General features: G+C 35.9%; 1 protein-coding gene across 3 annotated transcripts in view; it reads right to left on the reverse strand.

Annotated features, from left to right (window-relative positions):
* Window positions 1–13,224, reverse strand: part of PLPPR1 (phospholipid phosphatase related 1) — a 214,874-nt gene that overhangs the window by 94,765 nt on the left and 106,885 nt on the right. The window contains exons 1-2 of one of the 3 annotated variants that reach the window (XM_006911520.1): window positions 9,813–9,989; window positions 9,525–9,632 (exon numbers count right to left, since the gene is read on the reverse strand). The exons of 1 other annotated variant lie outside the window; for it this stretch is intronic. In XM_006911520.1, coding sequence (XP_006911582.1) covers window positions 9,525–9,587 — 63 coding nt within the window. In that variant the 5' untranslated portion in view covers window positions 9,588–9,632; window positions 9,813–9,989. Of the gene's footprint in view, window positions 1–9,524; window positions 9,633–9,812; window positions 9,990–13,224 lie in introns of those variants that run through there. One more of the 3 variants, XM_006911519.1, reaches the window with a different exon arrangement.

The following is a 13,224-nucleotide window of genomic DNA, read 5'->3' on the forward strand; positions in this document are numbered from 1 at the left end:
CCTCTATGTGGCTTCTTTGCTTGAGGAAATGGATGTGCATGGCTGGAGATAAAGAAAATTCTCTAATTCTCTGGGTAACAAGAGCCAAGAGCTGCTTCACGATCGCAGGTGACAATCCTGAGCTTAACTAGGGAAGTCTGCAGGGCTGCTGGAATCCTCTGTGAGCAGGTGTGAGCAATGGACAGTGGAATTTTGGTTCTTAGTGACAATGTCACTGCCAGCTATAGTCACAGTCTGGTGAAGCCTGGGGAAACTCAGATTATATACTGTTTTGAATCCATTCCCTCTCCCCTACCTCTTAACTATCTAATTCGAATGTTTCTTCATAGGATTAAACATTTTTCTACAATATCATTTTTATGGATACATAATGTTCCAGTTTTTGAATGAAAAACAAAACTTAAATCCCCTGTAGTTTAATAAGAGGCCTTTTCTTCATCATGAAGAATTTTATGACAAATTATCTTGCAGCAAAATCTGTCATATCCATGATTAGTTTTGTAGGCGAGATTAAGAGTATACTTTTTTGGTCAAAAGGAGAATACAAAGTCTTGAAGATTTTGGCACACAGTTCCAAGCTGCTCTCCCTACAGACTGCTATTTTATACTTCTTTCTCTTACAAGCGAGCATTCCTATAAATTATATTTTTATATTTTGTGAGATAGAATTTTTTTTTAGAATTAATGATCGTAACATTGCACTGACTTAGAAATTAGACTTCATGTAATCTTGAAAATAAGTAAAAGTCAAGAAAAATAAAACAAGCTTGGTCAGCCACACATACCAATGATAACTTAGACTGGTTCAGATTATATTTAAAGGATGAATCTTAATAAGAAAAATGCATCATAAATAATGAATTCACCTGCAGGTTGCACAAAATAATATACTGCAGCAGACAGGATGCTATTTTTTAAAGTTTTTGAAAAATATAGCATGTGCAGTCCAGAGTCTGTCTGGGCTCATGCCCCATAGAGAAAGATGTAAAATTCTATGATGATCAGAGTACTGGTGCATCCATTCAAGATTGCGAAGCATGCTTGGTTTAAGGTGATATGTTAAGTTTCAAGAGAAGTGATAGGAAGAATGTCACCATATGGTATTCAATCTGGGAACAAGGTGGTCTGGAAAACTACAGAAAGCAGACAGTGGTTTGAAGAAGGCCTTCTAGGGTAGCATCTGGGAAATGCCACTTGGGAGTGGATAGTTCTTGTTAAGACAGTCATTTTTGGATGGTCTCACTGGGGAAGTTACTGGTCTCCTAGACCAGTCACTCATGCAGCGCTTGAGTTTCCTTTCACCCTCCTATCATTGGCAAAGTGACCTCTGCTTGAACCTTTCAATGACAGGAAACTCTCCCTATTAGTGCCACTCACTACATAAATCATTTAACAAATAAAAAACCCAGCAAACACATGCAAATGTCATTATTAGTTAGAATGTGCCAAATAAAACCTTTTATTATCTGGATGATTTGGACATTAACTTTTACTGATAAGAGGTAAATCGAAGCCATTGTGATGAAAGTCATTTAGCTGTAACGTATCTCTCTCTCTTAGACGACGTTTGTAGAATGTACTTCCCACCCACTTTGAAATTGGGCATGGCCGTGTTTGTGTTGCTTTGGCTAATAAGATGTACCTGGGAGTGACCTATGTCAATTACAGATGAAGCTTTAAAAGTCCGTTGTGAGTTTCCATGTTTGCTACCCTTTACCAAAGTGATCATGGAACCGCATGTTGAGATGGAGCCTCCAACAGGATGGGTCCCCATGTGATTGTGATGGACAGAGCCCTCTGATCTATCTACACAGGACCTACTGTGTGAGAAATCAACTTGTGTTGTATTAAGCCATTGAGATTTAGTCACTGTTATTGTGGCAAAACCTATCCCATACTGACTGTTAGAGTTAGTTTTAGCTATAATTATTTTAAAATATCAATTTACAAGATACAGTCTTGGTCAATATATGTATTTGGTCCACTTCCTATATATCTACAGCTTTAGTAACATGTAAGCACAACTCACGTTCAAACACCTTAAAATTAAAAAAAGAAATTTAATTGCTCAGCATTTTAAACTAAGGCACAAAATGAACTAACACTACTATTCAAATCTTAGATGAGTATATGCACCAAATTCAGCTTAGTGGTTACATTTGGAGAGGCAAAGAGAAAAATGTGATCCTGTAAGGAAGAGTCCATGGGAGCTTCAACTATATTAGTTATATTTTATTATTATTTATTTTAAATTTGAACCAAATCATGCCAAAATTTTAAGATTTTATATAGCTAGGTTGTAAGTGATTGAAAGACTATAATTTTCTATCATACAGAGTATGCTTGAGATCATTCAAAATACATTTTTTAAAAGTTATTTAACAATTACTGAAGTCAACGAGTTTTCTAATTATTATCAGCTAACCTAAACCTCCATCAAACAAAATGCCCTATTTCCAAAAAATGTTCCAGATAGTTGAGATTTACCTGGATTAAAACATAATACTCTCTAAACTCAAATGATGACAGATTGTAGAAAGGCAAATGCACATCTCAACATTTCTATATGTTTAATTCTGGCCTCTAAACATAAAATAAATAAATAACACCAAGAAAAACCTTCCTTACTTTACATTAATTCTCCACTGGAGAAAGTTCACTTTTCAACATACCTATGAGACCAATCATCATGCCTACATATATTCAGTGGAAGAAACATAAGATTTGAATTTATGTTTAATTAAAATCTCAACTTTAACACCTATTGGCTGTGTGGCTTTGAGTAAGTGTAACCTCTCTGTATCTCAGCTGCTTCATTTGAAATTTAAAAAGTGAAGGCAAATTCCTATTGCAGAGTCAATATTATCCTACTGTGTTCTTCAGTACTCCAGTTATATAACAGAATACCACACAAATGTCAAATATGGTGTATTTAATGGTATAATACCATCATTTTGGGATTTAAAAAATCTGAAATCTGATCAATTTACGTCTTGAGATGTGTGCCGAGAGTTATGTGTTTCATTAAAATGTTGACAGGAGCAAAGGTGCTCTCTTTCTGACCTCATCCCTGCCTTATTCAAAATCCTTCCATGACATTTAACAGTTATGATCATTACTATTTTTAGAAAACAGGAAGTGGGTGTGGTAGGGGGATTACAGAAAGTGAGGGCTGAAAGGTACACAGGCCGAACTCCAACTCCTGGCCCTTCCCTTGGAGTCCAACCATCTGATTTCCTCCAGCACCAGATCCATTTTCTTAGTCCTAACTTCTCTTCCCCTCCTGATAATTTATTTTAACTGGGGGACCTTGATCCTCAAACATTCCACTTGGAGAGCTCAATGCTGAAGAACAGAGGAGCGCTCACTCAGATGGAAGAGCACCTGAGGATAAGGATAAAGGGTAACAGCAACCATATCTCACTTAAATAATCGGCACTGGTATTTTGATACTGTGAAAAATAGATTCCTAAATACTGATATTGTCCTTTTCCTCTAGTATTGCAGACACTAGTCAAAATGATGATTAAATAATAATAAAAAAATAATGGGAAAAGTACTTGACAATTTGCATTTGTCACTACACTTTAGAAGACTCACAAATTTTACATTGCTTTGTTTGGACTCTTACCCAATAGCACCTCAATATATATTATGAAAACGTAGTCCCCCTAAGCCCAGCAATGTTACATATCTGGGGATTAAAGTATCAAAGTTCCTCTCTAAGTGTCAGGGTTTTGGTGTTCATGTGTGTGTGTTTGATGTGTTTTATTTGTTTTTGTTGTTATCTGTTTTATATTGGGTAGAAGCTGTTATTTTTAGCTAACACTTATTAAGCACTTATACGTAGCAAGCACTTTCAGGTGCATAGCCTCATTTATTTCTCAAAAGTACCCACGAGGAATTTGTTTTTATTTCCATCTCACAGATGAAACAACTGAGGTCCAAAGAAGTTATTCAAATTTATAGCGGCAATAAATGGCAGACTAGAACCCAGCACTTTTGACATCAAGTTATTTTCTCATTCTATTCAATTAAATATGTGGATGAGATTTTAATGTTTTCTCCTTGGCAAAACCCAGCTGAGTTTTTTTAAAAAAATTAAATGAGAAAAACTCTGTGACAAATATAAAAATATAGACAGTAACAATCTAAGTCTCGGGAACAAAGCATTCAGAGCTGCTAAGCAACGGCAAATAAAGATCAGAAAGCAAGGCCAAGAGTTATTCTTTTTTAAAACCTGAGGCACACAAAACAAGAATTATTAAAATGGCACTCAGTTTCCAAAAATGATGATGTGGGATCCCTTAACCTCTGGCTCCAGAAAACAAAACAAAACAACAACAACAAAAAAACCACTCAGAATCATCAAGTTCTTGCAGAACTTCATGAGATTATTTATCTTCAGGCTGGGATTTATAACAATCACCTGGTAGGTTCGAGCTGAGAAAAATGAGTTGTCAAACATAGGCAATAAAAATTACCGGTACAAGCAACCACCAAAATGATAAAACTGTCACATCTGTACAAATCAAGCAACAAATTGCATTCATTACATCCGAACTCCTGATAGTTAGTATTGTCTGCCAAGGAAGCTAAGCTCCGTTTAGACTTTTGCTGTTAGCACAAATATATTTGAAAAAGACTTGACTGAGTAATTCACGAGTTTACAGAAAATGCAATGAAATTGTCTTGAGAGGAATCTCTTGGTATCTGGGAAGATTTGTCAAAGGGATATCTCAGTCCTAAGCATTTGGGGAAAATACATTTGGTATTGATTGTGAGGGAAATGGCAGACCTCAAAGAGTTCACATTCTTACTTTTAGGAAAAATGATATTCCAATCACCAAATTGAGTGTGTCTTCCCCAAGCAAATCCTCCTTTGATAGGTCCTCAAGTAAGAGAGAGGTTGCTTAAATAACAGAGAAAAGGAGAAGGGAGAAAATCAAGGAGAGAAGGAGTAGCAATCAGAAATGTATCATGAGAGAAATGGAAAGAGGGAGGTAGGAAAGGTGGAGGGAGGGAAAGAAAGAGAAGGAAGGTCTACTGATATAAAACACAGAGAGGATATTTGATTATTTTGATCACTATTTTTATTTTTTAGCTATTTTGTTGTAAGTTCCTTTACCCTCACCTAAAATTGATATTATTGAGTTCAAAGAGCAGAAATGAGAAAATAGATGTTCTCATGTTTATTTAAAAGTTGTTAATTTCCTATTCCTTTTCCTATTCCTTCTGATTCCTCTAGCTTTTATCTATCTCAGCATTTGCTATTTTTTCACTTGAGAACCATATCAGTGAAAAAGAGCTGAAAGCTGTTGGTCAGAAATATTGTCGTGGAACAACTTGGAATTTTAGCGATTCGGGATTTCCCCCGCATTAATGATAGAAAAGTTCATATTCTGGTCCTTAAATCATTATTCTCTTGTCAAAGGCTTTATTTAAGAGGCTCTGGCCAGCGTGGCAAGGTACATTTAATGATTAGCTGAAACTGGGAGATGAACAAAAGAGACATTTTCCTAAATACTAACATTCAAAGGCTTCGTTTCTGGAACCACCTGCTTTGCCCATTACATACACTTCCCGGTCCATTCTGCTGTCCTTCACTGTTAATCCCCCTTTCAGTGCATTATCTTCTCTAGGTACTCTCTGAAATCTACAAACTTTGCTCTCTCTTGAGCAACATCTCAACTTCTCATTTTGGTTTTTAACATTCAAGGATTACCCCGCCCATGCTGTCCTGACTTGTCATCACCGTGAGAGCTTCAGGCTGCATGCTGCTTTGTCAGACAACTTCTCTACCACTGTTTCAGCCCTCTGAGTAGGTCCCAAGCAGGCTCCTACTTTGTCATCAACTTTAGACTGAGGAGGCTAGTTGGCATCTATGCTCCTTACCAACTGCCACAAATAAAACATCCCCCAGTCAAAGTCCTGGGCTCATATAGTTGAAATCACCAAGAAAAATCATGTGAGCACTATGTATCTCTCATTCCCACCTCCATTCCACACACATTGCAAGAATGGCCCAATAAGCATGATTCTATGAAAAACTTGGTGAGATCCAAATTACAGAAGTCTAGTTAGTACGGAAAGTTTGCAAGAGTGCAAAACACATAATGCCTTGGGGGAAAAATAGGTAGAGAATAAGTGTGCGTTGAATGAATGAATGAATGCACAAAAACATTCCGCTGCAAACCTCTATAAACAATGGCTAGCCTTCTTTCATTTTTTAATTTTTATTCAAATGATAAGTGAGCTGAATCAAAAGGGTACTGAAAATAAGAATAGAAATTGAATAAACTTGTGATACAGTGGACCTAGATGGGAGCAGAAAAAGGGGTACATGTCTATCTCAATAACAGGATTTGGATTTTAATGTCCACGAGGATAAGACATGAGGACTTGAGCTGGAACTGAGATTCCTATGTAAAAGACAGAATTCCTGAAAGCTTGCTTTTCACTTCAGAGAAATAGTGTTCTATATAAACCCACCTGCTGGCATAGGACAACTACCACTGTCTCTATCCGATATTACACTGGAGGTATTGACCAAAACAGTAAGACAAGGGAAATAAATTAAAGTCAGAACAATCAGAAAAGAAGAAACAAATCTGCTACTTGCAAATGACGTAATTGTCTGAAAAGAAAATCTGAGAAATATACAGACACACTCATGGAGTTTAACAGTTTCCTCAAAAAAACTGACAAAAATATCAACATTGTTCCTATAATGTAGCAGCAAACAACTGGAAAATGTAATTCTCCCCCAGCAATTCCACTGCTAGGTGTCAACCAAAGGGAAGCTCTTGCACCCACGTACATGCAGACAGATACAAGAATATTTTCTGCAAAAACATTGAGTAAAGTTGTAAGAGTGAAAAAAATTAAGAAAACAAATAATCAACCAAACTGTCTTTCAGTAGGTATATTCACACAATAGGATAAAATGCAATATTTAAAATGAATGAATTTCCAATCTGGATAAACGTGAGATAAACATAATGTTGAATAAAAAGGCAAGTTGCAAAAAATAAAAAATAAAAATAAAAAATAAAAGTTCAACATGGTATCATTTATATAAGATCTCCCTAAAATATTATTTGTGAATAGATACACATGTAGGAAAAATAAGAAAATATACATGAGAATCATACAGAGGAAAAAGCTTCTAACTTCACATATATAGTTACTTCTGGTCCAGCACAGCAGGACTTCGGTCATAGTTGTAATATTTTATTTTCCTTGAAAAAATATTTTAAGAGCATATGGCAAAATTTTAACATTTGGTCTTGATGGTGAGTGTAGGAATGTCTGTTGTATTATTTTCTCTGTTTAAATTCTTTCATAATTAGAAAACCAAAAGGGAAAAGATATGCATTGATCAAATTGACATTTTAATCAATTTATTTTTGACCAAGTTTTTTGATATCTGTTATATCAGAATGCCTGAAATAATAGAGTAAGTCTTTGATAAATGAAATACATGAGAATCATGAGAGCCACTTTGAGATTGACCCCCCTCAATTTCTACTTAATTCTACTTCCTTTTTTTTCTCCTGCTTGTTTCTGATCACTGATATAACTTAAATTTCCATGCAAAATAATAATGATAGTACAGAAAGAAAAAGAATAAACTGTCTTTTATCTCTCAGATTTTTAGATTTGTATTTATGTTTGTGTCAAGTTAAGGCACAGAAAGACTGATTTATGTCTCTTATTGCCCGCTCTACCAGTCAAGCTCATCATTCACACATTAGTGGGCTGAAAATCTTCAGAGATATAGCTTCCAGCAATAAATTAAACCTTTCACTTTGAGGTTTGGTTCCTGTTTGATTTTTAAGAAAATGTAAAATAAAATTGCTACCGGGAGGATAAAGATGATGACAGATGACTTATCTCCCAATTTCCCCCAGCTCACTTAAAAAATTTATTTTTCTTATAACAAAAGAGTTTTAATGTTGAAAACAAATGCTATAGCCTTCTGCCCTTCCCACACGAGCAGCAGGAGAAAAGAATTGTTTTCTTTCATTACAATTTCAATATGAACAATAGTAACTAGAACCCACAATATATATAATGTATAATTATTATCCGAATGGTGTTACCCTTGGCCTTGTATGGCAAGTTAAAGCAAGAATATTAAGAATATGTGTTTATGGTGAGATATGAGTTCTTTGTTTACCCTTTCAGAGATTTAGCTTAGTTTGAGTCCACGTGTATTTTGACTTATATTAACACCTCTGTCCCAACCTAATCTAATTCTACCTGATTCTTCAATACAAACAGGTTCACAAATATCATCAGAAAATAAGTAATCAAGTAATATTTGTTCATCTAAATTCCCAAGGGATGTCTATAATGTGAAACTCAAGAATCAGCCAAACATATATATATATATTTGTTCAAAAATCAGAACACTAAAAATGATCCAACTGACTATACAGACAGCTTAAGTTATTTCAAGAGGTAAAAGATAAAAATACTTGTTGCATTGATTTGTAGGATATATTTAAACAACATATATCCTGAAAGTACACGTCTGCTAATATAAGTAGTGGTTTAACCCAAGTGTCTATTTTCACATGGTTAATTAAATGGATCAACATCCACGTTTCTGTCACACTCAGCTAAAAAGATCCCACAATACCAGAAAATGTTACAGCTGATCCTTGGGATGTAGAAACTACCCAGGCAGTTACTCAGAAAGGAAACTCACACTTACTTTTCAGCTCTTTACATTGTCATATTAAACCTAATCTTTAGGATAAAAGACAACCCGTTAGATGCCTTATCTGTTGAAAAGGCAGAAATAATATCATCTCTGGCAAATCAACATCTTATTTTGAGATAACTTGGAGTGGTTTTGTTTTTTTATATGATTCAAAATTTCTTAAAATTTCCATGTTTTGTCTCCTCTATAGCAAACACATAGAAAAGGAGGTACAATGGGGAAGGGGTACAAGAAGTTTAACCAAAAAGATGCTGGAGAAACTGTTTGCTGGTATAAACTTGAAGCAACTCAACAACATTATTCATGACAGAAGAAATTTCACATTATACAAGCTCTCGATGCCCCACTAAAGAAAAATGCTCACTAGAGATAGTCAACTCTTAAGATTTTTTCTTTATTTGGGTTCTGAGGCAAAAGACCATCAACTAACATAACCTGTGAACTGCCTGGTTTGTTGAATTCCTGAAACATGATATTGATTTTTTAAAAACAACTTAATTAAAATGCTGCACTCATAATTGATAATGTATTGAAGTCACCACTAAAAATATAAGAAATATAATAAAACACAATTATTTTGTGCCCCCATAGATGAAATTTATAAACCTCCTTGTTCTATGGCTTCTTCTTCAAGAAACACTTTGCAAATTTATTAATTCTTTATCATATTTGTACTATCAAAATTTAATTATCAATTATAAGATTGAATAATTTTGTAAAATAACCCAAGTTCTCAGCATAAAAACTGTTACTATTATTACAATTTGTCCATAAAGGTAAAAAATACACATACCTCTACAAATATAAAACACGGGATGATGGAATAACTTCGCTGAGTGTTGTTTCCTACAGCCATTTCTTACACCATGTAGCAAGACTGCACCGTCTAAAATTGTAGAGGCTGAAACAGAAATAGGTAACATGGTATAAGAACCATATGTTTAGCAGTCCCTTAGGCATTTACATAAAAATATCATCTACCCTGTAGATAAGTAGGCTGTATACAAACAACGCAAAATGTGATCTACAACACAGTTAAGTCAAGCTAATAATCATTCCAAAGAAAACATAATATGCTCGCCATGAACAGTCTCGGAGTCAAAAGGACCAGATAGGGAGTCTGTGCGCACCTAGCTACAGCCAACAGAATTCCAACTGCCTGTGCTACATGGTGCCTTAACCCAGTAGACTACCCTCGTGCCATGAAACACAGTTGCTGCTGTGAAACATTTGTTATTGTCCATCCTGCATGGATCTCCTCTTTCTGTGCCTGATCTTTCCTATGGACAGCTTAGGAATGTGTTTGTTTCTGCCCTTGCCTCTCCCTTTGGAGTTGACGTTTAGTAGTGAGGCACTAATCCCAGTCTCTCTTCCTTCCGTGACCACCCTTTGCCCTGGCTCCCATTACTACACAGCTATAACTTTGGATTAACATATCACTGGTCTCTGTCACTGGGTTCCTTCAGCCCTGTGTTTGTGTGTGCATCTGTGTGGAACGCAAACACAAAACACTGACACTATAATATATTCTTTTAATTTGTAAGAATGGAGTAGCTGGGCAACAGTAGACTATTTTAAATACTTGTTATAACATCCTATTTTGAACTGAAAATGTTCTATTAGGAGATCAGTTAACTTGGGTTCTTCTTTAAAAAAAAAAAATAACAAAATGGAGAATTTAGATTTTTATTAAACTTCCAAGGCCAGATCAAAGGAATTTTCCAACACACCTTCTTACTCTCTATCTAAAGGAATACTTAACCCGTTTTAGGTATCTCCTTGGGATAGTTATTTTTTGTTGTTGTTTGTTCTGCTTCTGTGTCATCCTTCTCAACAGTTCCTATGGAATGTGGCATAAGAGTGACACAGGGACTCCTAGTGCACGCAAATGGCCAACTACACTTTTTCTGAAGGTCGTAAATTAATGTTAAGTTTTTTAACTTAATTATATTTTTAACTAAGTCCTTCCTTACCTTTTCCAGAATGAAACATTAAAGTATATTTTCTTTTTTTTTGAGATAACAATTTTTCACTTGATTAAAACTCTCTGATCAAATTTAACAATTTTTCACTTGATTAAAACTCTCTGATCAAATTTAATGTGATATCATTAAGTCCATATTGATTGCAAGACGATGCTGAATATAGTTGAAGGTTGAGTTACGTCCACCCACAAGATACCAATAGTTGTAATACCCCTGCCCCACGTTGTGGCAACTAAAAATGTCTTTAGACATTGCCAGCTATGCCCTTTAAAGTGGGGGAGAGAAACAGGGAGGTGGAGATGACTCCTGGTAAAGAGCCATGAATTTAGAAGAATTGAAAGTAGAGCGAGCCCCTAGGACATGAAGTTTTGAGCTGATGAAGAATTTGCTTCACCTGGGATAAAGGTCACAATTTTGCCAAAGGGAACAAACCTGTTCTTGCTTGGTAGTACCTAACACCTGGAAATCACTGAGGTACCTTGCTGACATTTGGGGACGCGAAGGGCATCTCAAGCTCAGAGGCCATGACTGGGCTATTAAAGCTCCTGTAAGTGGTGGTTGCTACCACTCTAAACACCAAGGCAAAGCAGGGCTGTTTTATCCACTAGGTACTTACTATATAGGCCCAACTTCTAAGGCCTGTGAGCTATTTAAGAGCCCATGAAATAAGAGATGAAATACTGCCATTTGCAACAACATGAATAGACCCCGAGATAATCATGCTAAGCAAAATAAGCCAGACAGGAAAAGTTGAAGATCACATGATATCACTTATATGTGGGATATAAACCTGAAACCAACAAACAAACAGGACAAACAAACAGACTCATGGACATGGACTATAGACTTGTGGTTACCAGAGGGTGACAGGGAGACAGACAGGGAAAAGGGGGTCAAATATGTGGTGACAGACAGGGAGACAGACAGGGAAAGGGGGTCAAATATGTGATGACAGAAAGAAATCTAACTGTGAGAGGTGAACACACAGTATAAATATATATATGCCTTACTGTTAAAGTGTACATCTGAAACTTACTGGATTTCATTAACCAATATCACCATAAAAAATTAATTTATTAATTAGTTTTAAAAAGAGCTCGTGAAAATATAAGAAATGAACACTAAGGCACCCAAACTATGCAAAAACAAATGAGTGAATATGTAAATATATGCCTAAAAATGTAAAAGGCTCACAACTTCATTAATTACTAAATTTAGTGTTCATAACAATTTAATTTGAAAATGATCCATAGGTATAATTTTCTTAATTCTAAAAATTCCTTCGCAGAGAAACTATGATTGTAAATTAAATTAGTGACTCAGAAAAATAATTTCAAGAGAAAAGTTTTAAAGTTTCGTTTTGCCACAAAATAAATATTTACTGTCAGATTACTCTTTTATGTGTTTATTATCATATGAAGCTGGGCCCTAAAAAGTGAGTATCAAAAACAACTTTAAAATAGCCCTGAGGGGATTTTGCTTCCAGCCAAGAGAAAATAACTATGATTGAATTTCACGCCTGACACTAGTAAAATATATAGATAAAGTAAATGAGACAACGGTATTCAAGGCATTGAACATGAAGCAATAAAGAGCAGTGATCCTTGAAAGATGAGAACCAAAAGAAGTTAGCTCTACGGTCGCCCTAGCTTACTGCCTGCAGAGAGTCTCCAGGCCATGCACAGTGAAGGGAAACCTGGAAAAATGGCAACGGTCTCCCCGAGTTGAGTAGGTAGAGCTGGGAACGTGAGGAGGCCTAAGAAACTGGACTTTTCAAGGCAGAGCACCAGCAGGGAGAACACTGCACAGAGAGCTGGGCTCTGCAGAGGGCTCCCCTTGAGTCCTCAGCAGAGGATGGATGAGCATGGCAGGAAACTCCCCAAGGCCCAGAGAGAAACCACTCAGAAGGATTAGAGTGAATAATAGCAGGGCTCACACAGGGCCAAGAATACTTTCTGTTCCCACCAACCACAAAAAAAGTCCTAACTCACCAGGCTGCAGGTAGAGGACTTCACTTTAGGTTAATTAATAACTCGAGTATGAAAACATTTCTCATCCAAGGACCACAAGTGGCACTGAAAAGTTCCTTGTATTGTTTTTTCCTTCGATTTGTCTGATAGAGAATATTGAATATTTATTGAGATTCTAGGCCACTAAGCAGTAGGCTTTTCCCTGGTGTCGGGGCCTGGAAAGCAAGAATGTGACAGCACATCCATGACTCGGGTCATGTCAAAGGCATCTCTGACATGAGATTTATAACATTCAGTGTAGTGAAACTTTCTATAAGTTCCAAATTACGTTGGCGTAAGGTTGAAATGAGATGATGTCTAGAAAGGGGAAAAATAGGGCCTATTTCTATGTGGTCCAAATCTTAACTGGAGGTAAGGGGGAGGGGGTTACAGTAGAGAAGGGAAAATTAAAAGGTAAGAAAAAAATGTGTTGTGAAAGTTATGTTTTATTTTACATAAAATTAAATATATTTCAAAAAATATAGGTTAGCCAAAATCC

This window comes from Pteropus alecto, unplaced genomic scaffold (genome assembly GCF_000325575.1).
Source record: "Pteropus alecto unplaced genomic scaffold, ASM32557v1 scaffold114, whole genome shotgun sequence".
Classification (NCBI taxonomy): domain Eukaryota; kingdom Metazoa; phylum Chordata; class Mammalia; order Chiroptera; family Pteropodidae; genus Pteropus; species Pteropus alecto.